We start from the raw sequence: 17,294 nt of genomic DNA, 5'->3' as shown, positions 1-17,294 counted from the left end.
GGGTAAGACTTTAGTTGTGAATGCAATTATATTTTTGTAAAAATGGTTATTCATTAAAAAAAACATTCCATTGGAATATAAACTTATTAGCAAATAAACAATTTCATGTTATGAAACCATTTAGACCTATATCCATGGTCCATAGTCAAGTTTATACGTGGCATTTTTCTCTGGAAAAGTTGCCAATTGCATTTTTAACCGGGTTGAAAAGCACGCGCCAAAGCAACTTCTACTCACCTACGTCGCAGTGGCCTTCTTCCGGAGATCAAAGCCGTTCATTGCAATGGAAACACGAATCTCAGGCGAGAAACTATAATTTATTGAGGTCAGGTTCTGGTCAAAATTCCGACTGAAAAGGGTGTTGACTTTGCGATGCAAAGCTCACCCTTGGCTCAACCACCTGTTAGCTCTAGTCTACAGCAGCGTGGAGTGGGACATCAAAGCAAATCCAATCCAGAGACACTTCTCACCTTTATGTCACAAGTGTGCGATTTGGCGACGTTAGTAATTTCCATTTGTGCCCATATCGTTTTAGTCAATAGTATGCTAATCGATGTTCAAGGTTAGCCCTAGAACTAGGCTATAGGCTACCAATGACCTTATAGGCCTACCCACACAAATATTTGCGCGCACCTATAACAATTAGCTGAGAGCAGAAAATCCGGAAAACATTTTTGGGGCAAATATTTCAATTATTTCAACTTTTAAAATAAGACAGGTTAAGTTAAGTTCATTACGCGACGCGTCACCTACGTACCATGGGATCAGTTACCTATAACTCCATGTGAGATTTCTCCTACTGTGCCAAACAAGTTAAAACATCCCTTGACAGACAACACATAAGAAGGCTAAATGCATCCTACATTACCTGTCGTTGTTTTATTGTCTTGGGACCATGATGAGGACAGGTCCGCCACTCCGCGTTACATGAGCTTGCAAATGATCCTTTCACATAGGTGCAACAAAGAAAAGCGTCTGCACCCTGAATCCTTTGAACTTACCTTTTGAATTTTCTCACAACAGCCAAATAAATGTCTGAGCGCGTGGCAATTATACACTTAACGTTTGTGGACGCGTGCCATTTGCCAGCAACTCCATGGACTTACAGTGCAATTTAAAATTACTTAAAATGTTTCGAATATCTTATCTAAGTCTAGTGCCAGCCTTCATTGTGAGTATGACTGAATTTAACTGTAAAAGCATCGGAAGCAAATCAACACAACTTAATGAGACTAAGTTAAGCCTTTCTTTCTTCGGGCTCCCGAGTGGCGGAGCGGTCTTGAGCACTGCATCTCAATGCTAGTGGCGTCACTACAGACACCCTGGTTCTGTATAATAACTGGACGATTGAGGCCAATAGGGCCTAGCGTTTAGCCGATGTAGGCCGTCATTGTAAATAACAATTTGTCCTTTAACTGACATGCAGTAATTAAATAAAGCATAACAAAATAAAACTAGACTTACTTCTTCAACATATGTGACCATATGAAGATAATGTTGATAACAAGATAATAGCATTTTGTGCTCAAGTTTTTAAAGGCCTATAATAATCTAATCAAATCACATTTATTTATATAGCCCTTCTTACATCAGCTGATATCTTAAAGTGCTGTACAGAAACCCAGCCTAAAACCCCAAACAGCAAGCAATGCAGGTGTAGAAGCACGGTGGCTAGGAAACTCCCTAGAAAGGCCAAAACCTAGGAAGAAAATTGGAGAGGAACCAGGCTATGAGGGGTAGACAGTCCTCTTCTGGCTGTGCCGGGTGGAGATTATAACAGAACATGGCCAAGATGTTCAAATGTTCATAGATGACCAATATGGTCAAATAATAATAATCACAGTAGTTGTCGAGGGTGCAGCAAGTCAGCACCTCAGGAGCAAATGTCAGTTGGCTTTTCATAGCCGATCATTAAGAGTATCTCTTCCGCTCCTGCTGTCTCTAGAGAGTTGAAAACAGCAGGTCTGGGACAGGTAGCACGTCCGGTGAACAGGTCAGGGTTACTAGCTTTTATTTTTCTGTTGAACATCAATAAAACAAACTGACATACTGGTAAATATTTAATCCAGTAATGGTTTTTATTTTGTAATAACATAGGAAAATACTCTAAGAATAAATTAATGTGCAAAATAGACTAGATAAATATGACAGAATAATATAATTTATGCATAGTACATATTGTGATGGTGGAGTCAATATTTACAGAATATACATTTGCTCCTCTGCTAGATCAGGGCCAAGGCCCCCACACAGACTGGCTGCCTGAGAGGTTCTGGGATTGGGCTTCTTTGTCAGCGTGTCTGTGGGGCAGCTGGGGAGGTTTGGGATCTCCATGTTGGAGTGGAGTTCTGTGAGCATGAGACAGATGTCTCCTGTAGACTTCACAAAGCTGTTGTCTGTAGTGGGACTCCTGTATCTTCATCAGGTGTGAGGACTGGTGGCACATTGTTTTGGGCAGATATGTGGAAGAGTGTCTCTGAACGACTTTTAAGTCCATAGGAATACGAGGTGACTTTGTACTCCTCCCATTGCCACCGGTAGCCGAACCCTGAGCTTCCCGGCACATGCCTTGTACTGTGGAAATACAGTAGAGTAGCCTGTATAAGTTATACATGTCATACAAAGTGAATTCGTGGAAGTCAGGATAGTCTTAAGGAGGATAAATAGCATAATGGGGTGTATCAATCTGTAGGCCTAATGTCCAATGTAACCCAGTGAAGTGATGAAAGTAGTTGGTTTAAGTTAGTTTGACACGGATCATTGTCATGCTTTCTCATGGTGTCCCAGGTTTAACAACTTGTATATCAAATAGGACCTCATGGTGCTTCCGTAGAATCCATCACATCCGCAGTAAAACCCCTGGGCACGTGTGTTAAAGCGCTAACAAAAGGCACGCGTATTGTAATTATAACAATGGAGGTGTAGGCGAGAGTCGACGAGTCTCCAGTGTGACACGGATTTACAAATGAATTAAGTGACACCTCAGCCTTTCAAACACAGACAGGCACACGCACAGCCACAAGGTATTGCCCATTCCAATTGGCACAACCTTTTACGCACAGAACCAACATGCGCTTCTGACTTTGTTAGTGGATGAATATTGCTTTAATACAATTGATTATTACACAATTATTTAGATTTAATTATATTGTTATATTAGCCTATGTTAATTAACATTTCAGAGGTCAATGTGTGCGCGTGAGAACTGGGAACCTGGGAATGCTCCACCAGGCAGTCGGTGGCGGTATTTGCCTAATGATGTACAATTTCTAACAGGTAATAAAGAACAAACTGTTGTCTATCCTACACCTTTTCCCAAGGGAACAATCTCAGGACAATTTCCCAGTGTATCACATCAGGGACCATATATGATTTTGGTCTCCTCATTTTCTTGGCTTGTCAATATAACTATTTTTAGGTTAAAGGTTATATATATAAAAAAATGCGGCCTATATTGAGCCACATGCTGTAGAAGGTACTTCGTCTGATAAAGGTTGTGTGAATTTATAATATTGTTGGAATTAGTTGAGATTCCATCACAGAACATTCTAATAACCGAATAATATGGTGATATAGATAAATATATATCCTGTTTAAGGAATATGTATTCCGTCCCAGACTTAAATTAATCGGATCTAGTCAGACTATTTTTAATTGCCACACATTGTAATTGTACTGATGATGAACCACATTTGTTAAATATTATTAGCTTAGACTTACTAATATTAATGAATGTTAATTACGTTGAAATTCGCTTTAGGTTACTCTCGATATTTGAGAGTAAATCGTTCTATAGTTGTAAACGTTCCTTACACCAAGGCTGTCCCACTGCTGTTTTAGGCATCATTTGTTATAAAGCCCATATAAAATATACTTCGGATAAAAAAAATCAGTTTTTTTTCAATTAAGGAAAAATAAATATTTTACCATGAACCTCTGATCAAAATACTGTGAATGAATAATCCATTACAAATTCCAAGAAGTAGAGGAGGACATCATTTTTGTATACTGTCGAGAGAAAACCCCTTGTTTCCATCATTCCGCATTCTCTCCGGTTGTAAAAAAGGCCCTAAAAACCTTCGTTTGAGTTTGAAGTGTGATTGGAGGTCGCTGTCTCTGAACCCTTTGCTCTTCTTGACCGGGAGGTAACAGGTGTTAAAGCGCGTGGTCTCTTCGCACCTTTGACTTAAACACACACATGCCAGCTATCAATGAAATGAAAATCTATGAAAACCTTGCAGTACTTTTAACTGGCATCAGAACGTGACACCTTGAGTTGGTTGAATGTTAAATAAGTCATTTAATTATTGAATGTCTGGCTGAGAAAGCAGATGACAACAATAACCAAAACAAATTTGACACTTTAATACATTACGGATTAAGATACCATTGAGACAATGTTTTTAAAGGAATGTGTTTTATTTGTATTTCAACATACAGGCCTATATATCTGGAAAAACATAGGAACAAGTCCCAGAATAAATTAATGTGCAAAAATAGACAAGATATCAGAGTACTACAACTTATACATAGTACATGTTGTAATACTAAAGTATAGAGAAATTGTACAATATTTCGAATTGATATTTTCTTTGCAGTACAACATTGCCATATAACTGCAAATCTATGGAGTCTCTGAGTCCGGTGTTCACAACACTGCATAAATTAATAACAACATAGCAACCTCAGAAGAAAAGGATGTGGCATCCTGGTTATCAGTTCATAGGATATTAGAGTTGTTTTACAGTTCAATATCCCAATTCAGGCTCCTCTGCTAGATCAGGGCCAAGGCCTCCACACAGACTGGCTGCCTGGGAGGTTCTGGGATTGGGCTTCTTTGTCAGAGTGTCTGTGGGGCAGCTGGGGAGGTTTGGGATCTCCATGTCGGAGTGGAGCTCTGTGAGCATAAGACAGATGTCTCCTGTAGACTTCACAAAGCTGTTGTCTGTAGTGGGACTCCTGTATCTTCATCAGGTGTGAGGACTGGTGGCACGTTGTGCTGGGCAGAGAGATGGAAGAGTGGGCTTTAGCCAGAACTTCGGTGTTCATGCAGGCATGGCTGTTCAGCCGAGCAGAGAAAGTAGAGTTCAGTGCTGCCTCTAGCTGCAGGCCCTCCCCTTCCTGCCCCAGGAAGTGTGCAGCTCTCTGCAAGCAGCCTGAGAAGCCATCCTGGAAGGAATGTTGATTTTCTCCATCTTCACCTTTCTTCCTGTCCCCATCTCCAGTGTTCTGGAGAAAGAGAACAGTGTGTTCCAGGATCTCAGCTTTCTCCACTCTACGCTGAGTCACACCCTGTTGGAGAGAAACAGAGGGCAGATTAATGCACAGTCATGCTACACTTCTCAGAGGAGCTGACACCTGTATGAGCTGCATTTAGAGCAGAGTCAAGTTAGAGGTGAACTTCATACATGATGTAGTGGTCCCTGCAGCAGCAGGGTTCTCAGGCTCTCCAGACTGTGGTTCATTCTCTCCGACGACGACTCTCCACCTGAGGCTTGAGGAGCTACAAGAGAAAGATTAAAGGAGATCAGACCAGGGAGATTAGACCAGTGTCTCTGGTAAACCAGTGTGTCTGAAACAGTCACTTTGTACAACAGTAAGGGCTCCTAAAACCTAAATCTATGTACATGGTAGGACTAGCTCCATAGGTACATTTTAGGAACACATTGTTATTCCAATTTAAATTAAAAGCTAACAACAAAATAGGCCTACATGTTTTAGTTCAAATCGATTTGGATTTACCAAAATATAAAATTGCAGATATACTGATAAATATAATCACAACAAAGGTTCAAATCTTACCATTCTGTCAATTTTCCTGTTCTCTTTTTCCCCAAGTGGTTTCATCTTTGTTAATCAACAAGCTGCTGTTGTCCTTCATCCAGAGGTCTGAGAATGTCCAGATATAAACAATCAAGAAGAACAGTAGTATTTCTCTGTGCTGTGTCACTGAATCTGGCATTCTGTCTCTGAACGTCCACCGCTCTAAATACTAGGCTACCCTGCCGCTCCACGAAATTGGGCTTCCGTAGAATCCATCACATCCGCAGTAAAACCCGTGGGCACGTGTGTTAAAGCGCTAACAAAAGCCACGCGTATTGTAATTATAACAATGGACGAGTCTCCAGTGTGACACGGATTTACAAATGAATTAAGTGACACCTCAGCCTCTCAAACACAGACAGGCACACGCACAGCCACAAGGTATTGCCCATTCCAATTGGCACAACCTTTTACGCACAGAATCAACAGGCGCTTCTGACTTTGTTAATGGATGAATATTGCTTTAATACAATTGACTATTACACTATTATTTAGATTTAATTATATTGTTATATTAGCCTATGTTAATTAACATTTCAGAGGTCAATGTGTGCGCGTGAGAACTGGGAACCTGGGAATGCTCCACCAGGCAGTCGGTGGCGGTATTTGCCTAATGATGTACAATTTCTAACAGGTAATAAAGAACAAACTGTTGTCTATCCTACACCTTTTCCCAAGGGAACAATCTCAGGACAATTTCCCAGTGTATCACATCAGGGACCATATATGATTTTGGTCTCCTCATTTTCTTGGCTTGTCAATATAACTATTTTAGGTTAAAGGTTATATAAAAATAATGCGGCCTATATTGAGCCACATGCTGTAAAAGGTACTTCGTCTGATAAAGGTTGTGTGAATTTATAATATTGTTGGAATTAGTTGAGATTCCATCACAGAACATTCTAATAACCGAATAATATGGTGATATAGATAAATATATATCCTGTTTAAGGAATATGTATTCCGTCCCAGACTTAAGTTAATCAGATCTAGTCAGACTATTTTTAATAGCCACACATTGTAATTGTACTGATAATGAACCACATTTGTTAAATATTATTAGCTCAGACTTACTAATATTAATGAATGTTAATTACGTTGGAATTCGCTTTCAGACTATAGGTTACTCTCGATATTTGAGAGTAAATCGTTCTATAGTTGTAAACGTTCCTTACACCAAGGCTGTCCCACTGCTGTTTTAGGCATCATTTGTTATAAAGCCCATATAAAATATACTTCGGATAAGAAAATACGTTTTTTTCAATTAAGGAAAAATAAATATTTTACCATGAACCTCTGAATAAAATGCTATGAATGAATGATTCATTCCTCTATTCCAAGAAGAAGAGGAGGACATAATTTTTCTAAGTCGAGAGAAACCCCTTGTTTCCGTCAATCCGCATTCTCTCGGGTTGTAAAAAAGGCCCTAAAAACCTTCGTTTGAGTTTGAAGTGTGATTGGAGGTCGCTGTCTCTGAACCCTTTGCTCTTCTTGACCGGGAGGTAACAGGTGTTAAAGCGCGTGGTCTCTTCGCACCTTTGACTTCAACACACACATGCCAGCTATCAATGAAATGAAAATCTATGAAAACTTTGCAGTACTTTTAACTGGCATCAGAACGTGACACCTTGAGTTGGTTGAATGTTAAATAAGTCATTTAATTATTGAATGTCTGGCTGAGAAAGCAGATGACAACAATAACCAAAACAAATTTGACACTTTAATACATTACGGATTAAGATACCATTGAGACAATGTTTTTAAAGGAATGTGTTTTATTTGTATTTCAACATACAGGCCTATATATCTGGAAAAACATAGGAACAAGTCCCAGAATAAATTAATGTGCAAAAATAGACAATATATCAGAGTACTACAACTTATACATAGTACATGTTGTAATACTAAAGTATAGAGAAATTGTACAATATTTCGAATTGATATTTTCTTTGCAGTACAACATTGTCATATAACTGCAAATCTATGGAGTCTCTGAGTCCGGTGTTCACAACACTGCATAAATTAATAACAACATAGCAACCTCAGAAGAAAAGGATGTGGCATCCTGGTTATCAGTTCATAGGATATTAGAGTTGTTTTACAGTTCAATATCCCAAATCAGGCTCCTCTGCTAGATCAGGGCCAAGGCCTCCACACAGACTGGCTGCCTGGGAGGTTCTGGGATTGGGCTTCTTTGTCAGAGTGTCTGTGGGGCAGCTGGGGAGGTTTGGGATCTCCATGTCGGAGTGGAGCTCTGTGAGCATAAGACAGATGTCTCCTGTAGACTTCACAAAGCTGTTGTCTGTAGTGGGACGCCTGTATCTTCATCAGGTGTGAGGACTGGTGGCACATTGTGCTGGGCAGAGAGATGGAAGAGTGGGCTTTAGCCAGAACTTCGGTGTTCATGCAGGCATGGCTGTTCAGCCGAGCAGAGAAAGTAGAGTTCAGTGCTGCCTCTAGCTGCAGGCCCTCCCCTTCCTGCCCCAGGAAGTGTGCAGCTCTCTGCAGGCAGCCTGAGAAGCCATCCTGGAAGGGATGTTGCTTTTCTCCATCTTCGCCTTTCTTCCTGTCCACATCTCCAGTGTTCTGGAGAAAGAGAACAGTGTGTTCCAGGATCTCAGCTTTCTCCACTCTACGCTGAGTCACACCCTGTTGGAGAGAAAGAGAGGGCAGATTAATGCACAGTCATGCTATACTTCTCAGAGGAGCTGACACCTGTATGAGCTGCATTTAGAGCAGAGTCAAGTTAGAGGTGAACTTCATACATGATGTAGTGGTCCCTGCAGCAGCAGGGTTCTCAGGCTCTCCAGACTGTGATTCATTCTCTCTCTCCGACGTCTCTCCACCTGAGGCTTGAGGAGCTACAGGAGAAAGATGAAAGGAGATCAGACCAGGGAGATTAGACCAGTGTCTCTGGTAAACCAGTGTGTCTGAAACAGTCACTAAAACCTAAATCTATGTACATTGTAGGACTAGTTACTGGTACATTTTAGGAACACATTTTTATTCCAATATCAGTCAACAAGCTAACAACAAGCTAACAACAAAATAGGCCTACATTTTTTATGTTAAATCTATTTTGATTGACTAATATCTATTATAGATATACTGATGAATATAATCACTTCAAAGGATCAAATCTCACCATTCTGCAAATGTTCCTGTTCTCTTTTTCCCCAAGTGGTTTCATCTTTGTTAATCAAAAAGCTGCTTTACACTTAACGAGCATATTCATCCAGAGGTCAGAGAATGTCCAGATGTAAATTATCAAGAAGAACAGTAGTATTTCTCTGTGCTGTGTCTCTGAAGAAGAATCTCAATATGGCATTTCTGTCTCTGGACGACTTTTAAATCGTTAGGAATACGAGATGACTTTACACTCCTCCCATTGAGGAGGAGTGTAAAGGAGGTAGCCAATCCCTGAGCTTCCCCGCGCCTTGTACTGTTGAAATACAGTAGAGTAGCCTTTACAAGTTAGAAATGTCATACAAAGTGAATTCATAGAAGACGTCTAGATAGTCATACGGAGGGTAAATAGTATAATGGGGTGTAACAATCTAGGCCTATTGAAACGGACAGATGGCCAATGTTACCCAGTGAAGTGTAGAGAGCTGTTGGTTAAAATGATTTCGACACAGCTCATTGTCGTGCTTTCCCGAGTTTAACAATCAGTATATCAAAGAGGACCACATGGCGCTTGGGTACAAGGCATCAAATCTGCAGTAACACCCGCGGGCATGTGTTTGAAAGCGCTAACAAAAGTTGTAATTATTACAAGTGAGGTGTAGGCGAGAGTCGACCAGTCTCCAGTGTGACACGGATTTACAAATTAATTAAGTGACACCTCAGTCTCTTAAATACAGAGAGAAACACGCACAGCCAAAATAAATTGCACATTCCGATTGTGACAACATTTTACGCACAGACCCAACACGCGTTTCTGACTTGTTAGTGGATCAATATTGCTTTAATACAATTGACTATTACATAGATAATATTATTTAGATTTAATCATATTGTAATATTAGCCTATGTTAATGAATATTTCAGAGGTCAACATGTGTGCGTGAGAACTTGGGAGCCTGGGAATGCACAAGACATTCGATGGCGGCTTTCATTAAATTATGTACGAATTCTAACAGGTAATGAAGAACAAACTGTTGTCTATCCTATCCCTTTTCCCAAGATACATGATCTCAGGACAATTTCCCAGTGTTTCTCATCAGGGACCAAAGATTAATTTGGTCTCCTCATTTTCTTGGCTTGTCAATAGAACTATTTCAGGATAATAGTTGTAAAAAAATGGGGACTATATTGAGCCACGTGCTGTAAATGGTACTTCGTCTTATAAAGTTAGAGTAAATTAACAATATTTTTGGAGGTTATTGTGGTCACGTGTGGCTGAATTGGTAGAGAATGGCATTTGCAATTCGAGGGTTGCTGGTTCGATTCTCATGGGGGACTTGTATTCAAAAATATGAAAATGTATTCACTCACTATTGTAAGGCGTTGTGGACATGAGTGTTGGCAAAATGTCAAGGTAAATTTCATCACAGAACATTTCTAATAACCGAATCGTTTGGTGATATAAATAACTAGCTATCCTGTCTAAGAAATTTGACTTCTATCCCAAACTTAATATAAAAATATCTGTTCAGATTACTTATGTATTACCACTTTTAATAGGCACACATTGTTATTTACTGATGATGAACCACATTTGTTAAATATTATTAGCGTAGTCTTACAAATATTAATGAATGTTAATTACATTGGAAGATGCTTCTAGACTGTAGGCTAGTCTCGATTTTTGACAGCAAATCGTTCAATATTTGTAAACTCTCCTTAAACCAAGGCTGTCCCCCTGCAGGTTTAGGAATCATTTGTTATAAAGCCTGCATATCATAGCCCTATGAAAGAAGACAACATCCGCTGAGAAACATCTCATTTTTTACCATGAACCTCTGAACAAATTACTGTGAATGAATGATCCGTTCCAATACCCCAAGGAGAAGACGAATGCATAATTTTTGTATACTTGAGAATGTCAAGAGAAGCTCCTTCTTTCCGGCAGATGGTATCCTCTCGGGTTATAGAAAGGCCCTAAAAATCTTCCTTTGAATTTGAGGTGTGATTGAAGGTTGCTGTCACGTAGCACTTTGATGTTCATGCCCGAACAACTTGAGGTGTTAAAGCGCGTGGTCTCTACGCACCTTTGACCAGCTATCAATGAAATGCAGATCTATGATAACTTTGCAATACTTTTAACTGGCATCAGAACGTGACACCTTGAGTTGGTTGAATGTTAAATAAGTCATTTAATTATTGAATGTCTGGCTGAGAAAGCAGATGACAACAATAACCAAAACAAATTTGACACTTTAATACATTACGGATTAAGATACCATTGAGACAATGTTTTTAAAGGAATGTGTTTTATTTGTATTTCAACATACAGGCCTATATATCTGGAAAAACATAGGAACAAGTCCCAGAATAAATTAATGAGCAAAAATAGACAATATATCAGAGTACTACAACTTATACATAGTACATGTTGTAATACAAAAGTATAGGGAAATTGTACAATATTTCGAATGTATATATTCTTTGAAGTACAACATTGTCATATCACTGCAAATCTATGGAGTTCCTGAGTCCAGTGTTTACAACACTGTATGCATTTAAACACCATAGCAACCTCAGCAGCAAAGGATGTGGCATCCTGGTTATCAGTTCATAGGATATTAGAGTTGTTTTACAGTTCAATATCCCAATGCAGGCTCCTCTGCTAGGTCAAGGCCAAGGCCTCCACACAGACTGGCTGCCTGGGAGGTTCTGGGATTGGGCTTCTTTCTCAGCGTGTCTGTGGGGCAGCTGGGGAGGTTTGGGATCTCCATGTTGGAGTGGAGCTCTGTGAGTATGAGACAGATGTCTCCTGTAGACTTCACAAAGCTGTTGTCTGTAGTGGGACTCCTGTATCTTCATCAGGTGTGAGGACTGGTGGCACATTGTATTGGGCAGAGAGATGGAAGAGTGGGCTTTAGCCGGAACTTCGGTGTTCATACAGGCATGGCTGTTCAGCCGAGAAGAGAAAGTAGAGTTCAGTGCTGCCTCCAGCTGCAGGCCCTCCCGTTCCTGCCCCAGGAAGTGTGCAGCTCTCTGCAGGCAGCCTGAGAAGCCATCCTGGAAGGGATGATGCTTTTCTCCATCTTCACCTTTCTTCCTGTCCCCATCTCCAGTGTTCTGGAGAAAGAGAACAGTGTGTTCCAGGATCTCAGCTTTCTCCACTCTACGCTGAGTCACACCCTGTTGGAGAGAAAGAGAGGGCAGATTAATGCACAGTCATGCTACACTTCTCAGAGGAGCTGACACCTGTATGAACTGCATTTAGAGCAGAGTCAAGTTAGAGGTGAACTTCATACATGATGTAGTGGTCCCTGCAGCAGCAGGGTTCTCAGGCTCTCCAGACTGTGGTTCATTCTCTCTCTCCGACGTCTCTCTACCTGAGGCTTGAGGAGCTACAAGAGAAAGATGAAAGGAGATCAGACCAGGGAGATTAGACCAGTGTCTCTGGTAAACCAGTGTGTCTGAAACAGTCACTTTGTACTACAGTAAGGGCTCCTAAAACCTAAATCTATGTACATGGTAGGACTAGCTCCATAGGTACATTTTAGGAACACATTGTTATTCCAATTTAAATTAAAAGCTAACAACAAAATAGGCCTACATGTTTTAGTTCAAATCGATTTGGATTTACCAAAATATAAAATTGCAGATATACTGATAAATATAATCACAACAAAGGTTCAAATCTTACCATTCTGTCAATTTTCCTGTTCTCTTTTTCCCCAAGTGGTTTCATCTTTGTTAATCAACAAGCTGCTGTTGTCCTTCATCCAGAGGTCTGAGAATGTCCAGATATAAACAATCAAGAAGAACAGTAGTATTTCTCTGTGCTGTGTCACTGAATCTGGCATTCTGTCTCTGAACGACTTTTAAGTCCATAGGAATACGAGGTGACTTTGTACTCCTCCCATTGCCACCGGTAGCCGAACCCTGAGCTTCCCGGCACATGCCTTGTACTGTTGAAATACAGTAGAGTAGCCTGTATAAGTTATAAAGGTCATATGTCCCATAAGTGAATTCGTGGAAGTCAGGACAGGATAAATAGCATAATGGGGTGTACCAATCTGTAGGCCTATTGAAACCAATCTGTAGGCATATTGAAACATGGCAAACGTAACTCAGTGAAGTGATGAAAGTAGTTGGTTTAAGTTAGTTTGACACAGATCATTGTCATGCTTTCTCATGGTGTACCAGGTTTAACAACTTGTATATTTATTTGATTTATTTTACTAAGCAAGTCAGTAAAGAACAAATTCTTATTTTCAATGACGGCCTCAGGTTAACTGCCTGTTCAGGGACGACAGTTTTGTACCTTGTGAGCTCGGGGGTTTGAACTTGCAACCTTCCGGTTACTAATCCAACGCTCTAAACACGAGGCTACCCTGCCGCCAAACGAAATAAGACATCATGGTGCTTCCGTAGAATCCATCACATCCGCAGTAAAACCCCTGGGCACGTGTGTTAAAGCGCTAACAAAAGGCACGCGTATTGTAATTATAACAATGGAGGTGTAGGCGAGAGTCGACGAGTCTCCAGTGTGACACGGATTTACAAATGAATAAGTGACACCTCAGGCTCTCAAACACAGACAGGCACACGCACAGCCACAAGGTATTGCCCATTCCAATTGGCACAACCTTTTACGCACAGAACCAACATGCGCTTCTGACTTTGTTAGTGGATGAATATTGCTTTAATACAATTGACTATTATACTATTATTTAGATTTAATTATATTGTTATATTAGCCTATGTTAATTAACATTTCTGAGGTCAATGTGTGCGCGTGAGAACTGGGAACCTGGGAATGCTCCACCAGGCAGTCGGTGGCGGTATTTGCCTAATGATGTACAATTTCTAACAGGTAATAAAGAACAAACTGTTGTCTATCCTACACCTTTTCCCAAGGGAACAATCTCAGGACAATTTCCCAGTGTATCACATCAGGGACCATATATGATTTTGGTCTCCTCATTTTCTTGGCTTGTCAATATAACTATTTCAGGTTAATGGTTATATATTTTTAAAAAATGCGGTCTATATTGAGCCGCATGCTGTAAAAGGTACTTCGTCTGATAAAGGTTGTGTGAATTTATAATATTGTTGGAATTAGTTGAGATTCCATCACAGAACATTCTAATAACCGAATAATATGGTGATATAGATAAATATATATCCTGTTTAAGAAATATGTATTCCGTCCCAGACTTAAACTAATCGGATCTAGTCAGACTATTTTTAATTGCCACACATTGTAATTGTACTGATAATGAACCACATTTGTTAAATATTATTAGCTTAGACTTACTAATATTAATGAATGTTAATTACGTTGGAATTCGCTTTCAGACTATAGGTTACTCTCGATATTTGAGAGTAAATCGTTCTATAGTTGTAAACGTTCCTTACACCAAGGCTGTCCCACTGCTGTTTTAGGCATCATTTGTTATAAAGCCCATATAAAATATACTTCGGATAAAAAAATACGTTTTTTTCAATTAAGGAAAAATAAATATTTTACCATGAACCTCTGAATAAAAATAAAATGCTATGAATGAATGATTCATTCCTCTATTCCAAGAAGAAGAGGAGGACATCATTTTTCTAAGTCGAGAGAAACCCCTTGTTTCCATCATTCCGCATTGTCTCGGGTTGTAAAAAAGGTCCTAAAAACCTTCGTTTGAGTTTGAAGTGTGATTGGAGGTCGCTGTCTCTGAACCCTTTGCTCTTCTTGACCGGGAGGTAACAGGTGTTAAAGCGCGTGGTCTCTTCGCACCTTTGACTTCAACACACACATGCCAGCTATCAATGAAATGAAAATCTATGAAAACTTTGCAGTACTTTTAACTGGCATCAGAACGTGACACCTTGAGTTGGTTGAATGTTAAATAAGTCATTTAATTATTGAATGTCTGGCTGAGAAAGCAGATGACAACAATAACCAAAACAAATTTGACACTTTAATACATTACGGATTAAGATACCATTGAGACAATGTTTTTAAAGGAATGTGTTTTATTTGTATTTCAACATACAGGACTATATATCTGGAAAAACATAGGAACAAGTCCCAGAATAAATTAATGTGCAAAAATAGACAAGATATCAGAGTACTACAACTTATACATAGTACATGTTGTAATACTAAAGTATAGAGAAATTGTACAATATTTCGAATTTATATTTTCTTTGCAGTACAACATTGTCATATAACTGCAAATCTATGGAGTCTCTGAGTCCGGTGTTCACAACACTGCATAAATTAATAACAACATAGCAACCTCAGAAGAAAAGGATGTGGCATCCTGGTTATCAGTTCATAGGATATTAGAGTTGTTTTACAGTTCAATATCCCAAATCAGGCTCCTCTGCTAGATCAGGGCCAAGGCCTCCACACAGACTGGCTGCCTGGGAGGTTCTGGGATTGGGCTTCTTTGTCAGAGTGTCTGTGGGGCAGCTGGGGAGGTTTGGGATCTCCATGTCGGAGTGGAGCTCTGTGAGCATAAGACAGATGTCTCCTGTAGTCTTCACAAAGCTGTTGTCTGTAGTGGGACTCCTGTATCTTCATCAGGTGTAAGGACTGGTGGCACGTTGTGCTGGGCAGAGAGTTGGAAGAGTGGGCTTTAGCCGGGACTTCGGTGTTCATACAGGCATGGCTGTTCAGATGGGTAGAGAAAGTAGAGTTCAGTGCTGCCTGCAGCTGCAGGCCCTCCTCTTCCTGCCCCAGGAAGTGTGCAGCTCTCTGCAGGCAGCCTGAGAAGCCATCCTGGAAGGGATGTTGCTTTTCTCCATCTTCTCCTTTCTTCCTGTCCCCATCTCCAGTGTTCTGGAGAAAGAGAACAGTGTGTTCCAGGATCTCAGCTTTCTCCACTCTATGCTGAGTCACACCCTGTTGGAGAGAAAGAGAGGGCAGATTAATGCACAGTCATGCTACACTTCTCAGAGGAGCTGACACCTGTATGAGCTGCATTTAGAGCAGAGTCAAGTTAGAGGTGAACTTCATACATGATGTAGTGGTCCCTGCAGCAGCAGGGTTCTCAGGCTCTCCAGACTGTGGTTCAGTCTCTCTCTCCGAAGTCTCTCCACCTGTAGCTTGAGGAGCTTCAAGAGAAAGATGAAAGGAGATCAGACCAGGTAGATAAGACCAGTGTCTCTTGTAAACCAGTGTGTCTGAAACAGTCACTTTGTACAACAGTAAGGGCTCCTAAAACCTAAATCTATGTACATGGTAGGACTAGCTCCATAGGTACATTTTAGGAACACACTGTTACTCCAATATCTGTTAACAATCTGAGATCAGACAACAAGCTATGAACATAATAGGCCTACATTTTTTGAGTTAAAATCGATTGTTATTGACTAGGTATTACAGATATGCTGATGAATATAATCACTTCAAAGGTTCAAATTTTACCTTTCTGTCAGTTTTCCTGTTCTCTGTTCTCCCAAGTGGTTTCATCTTTGTTCATTAACAAGCTACTGATGTCCATAAATTGTGTATTTTTAAAGAGGTTAGAGAATGTCCACATGTAAATAATCGAGAAGAACAGTAGTATTTCTCTGTGCTGTGTCTCTGAAGATGAGCCTCGATATGGCATTTCTGTCTCTGGGCGACTTTTAAATTCATAGGAATAGGATATGACTTTGGACTCCTCCCATTGCCACCGGTAGCCAATCCCTGAGCTTCCCCGCGCCTTGTACTGTTGAAGTTTAGTAGAGTAGCCTTTACAAGTTATACATGTCATACAAAGTGAATTCGTGGAAGAAGTCAGGATATTCATAAGAAGGATAAATAGCATAATGGGGTTTAAAAATCTTTAGGCCTATTGAAACGGACTGATAGCCAATGTAACACAGTGAAGTGAAGATAGCAGTTGGTTGAAATTATTTAGACATAGCTCATTGTCTTCCTTTCGGACGCTGTCCCACGTTTAACAACTTGTGTATCAAAGAGGACCTCATGGTGCTTCCGTAGAATCCATCACATCCGCAGTAACACCCGTGGGCATGTTTTCGAAAGCGCTAACAAATGGCACGCGTATTGTAATTACGAGAGAGGTGTTGGCGAGAGTCGACGTGTCTCCAGTGTGACACGGATTTACAAATGTATTAAGTGACACCTCAGCCTCTCAAACACACAGTCACACGCAGAGCCAAAAGGTATTGCCCATTCCAGTTGCCACAGAATTTTACGCACAGACCCAACACGTGTTTTTGACTTAGTTTTAAAAAATGTACCCTTTATTTAAACTAGGCAAGTCAGTTAAAAAACAAGTTCTTATTTACAATGACAAACTACAGGGGATTAACTGCCATGTTCAGAACAATGTATTATTTTACCA

The 17,294-nt window shown here is 40.2% G+C and overlaps 3 protein-coding genes and 1 pseudogene across 3 annotated transcripts; all 4 read right to left on the bottom strand.

Moving 5' to 3' along the window:
- Positions 1-4,779: 4,779 nt before the first annotated feature.
- Positions 4,780-5,847, bottom strand: LOC116358257 (transcription factor HES-7.1-like; annotated as a pseudogene).
- A 1,835-nt stretch (positions 5,848-7,682) lies between these two features.
- LOC116358256 (transcription factor HES-7.1-like) lies at positions 7,683-9,013 on the bottom strand. The gene is made up of 3 exons (XM_031809075.1): positions 8,969-9,013; positions 8,589-8,684; positions 7,683-8,472 (listed from the first exon to the last, which is right to left on the bottom strand). The coding sequence occupies exons 1-3, from the start codon at positions 9,011-9,013 to the stop codon at positions 7,960-7,962; spliced, it is 654 nt and encodes a 217-aa protein (XP_031664935.1). The 3' UTR covers positions 7,683-7,959.
- Positions 9,014-11,426: 2,413 nt separating this feature from the next.
- On the bottom strand, positions 11,427-12,688 carry LOC116358255 (transcription factor HES-7.1-like). The gene is made up of 3 exons (XM_031809073.1): positions 12,644-12,688; positions 12,249-12,344; positions 11,427-12,132 (listed from the first exon to the last, which is right to left on the bottom strand). The coding sequence occupies exons 1-3, from the start codon at positions 12,686-12,688 to the stop codon at positions 11,620-11,622; spliced, it is 654 nt and encodes a 217-aa protein (XP_031664933.1). The 3' UTR covers positions 11,427-11,619.
- Positions 12,689-14,970: 2,282 nt separating this feature from the next.
- LOC116358302 (transcription factor HES-7.1-like) lies at positions 14,971-16,526 on the bottom strand. The gene is made up of 3 exons (XM_031809539.1): positions 16,367-16,526; positions 15,958-16,053; positions 14,971-15,841 (listed from the first exon to the last, which is right to left on the bottom strand). Exons 1-3 carry the CDS (start codon positions 16,409-16,411, stop codon positions 15,329-15,331), a joined length of 654 nt encoding a protein of 217 aa, XP_031665399.1. The 5' UTR covers positions 16,412-16,526; the 3' UTR covers positions 14,971-15,328.
- Positions 16,527-17,294: the final 768 nt, after the last annotated feature.

Source organism: Oncorhynchus kisutch, linkage group LG29 (assembly GCF_002021735.2).
Source record: "Oncorhynchus kisutch isolate 150728-3 linkage group LG29, Okis_V2, whole genome shotgun sequence".
In the NCBI taxonomy this organism is placed as follows: Eukaryota; Metazoa; Chordata; class Actinopteri; order Salmoniformes; family Salmonidae; genus Oncorhynchus; species Oncorhynchus kisutch.
The sequence above is the reverse complement of the archived record's forward strand: the minus strand, read 5'-3'. Positions and strand labels throughout refer to the sequence as shown.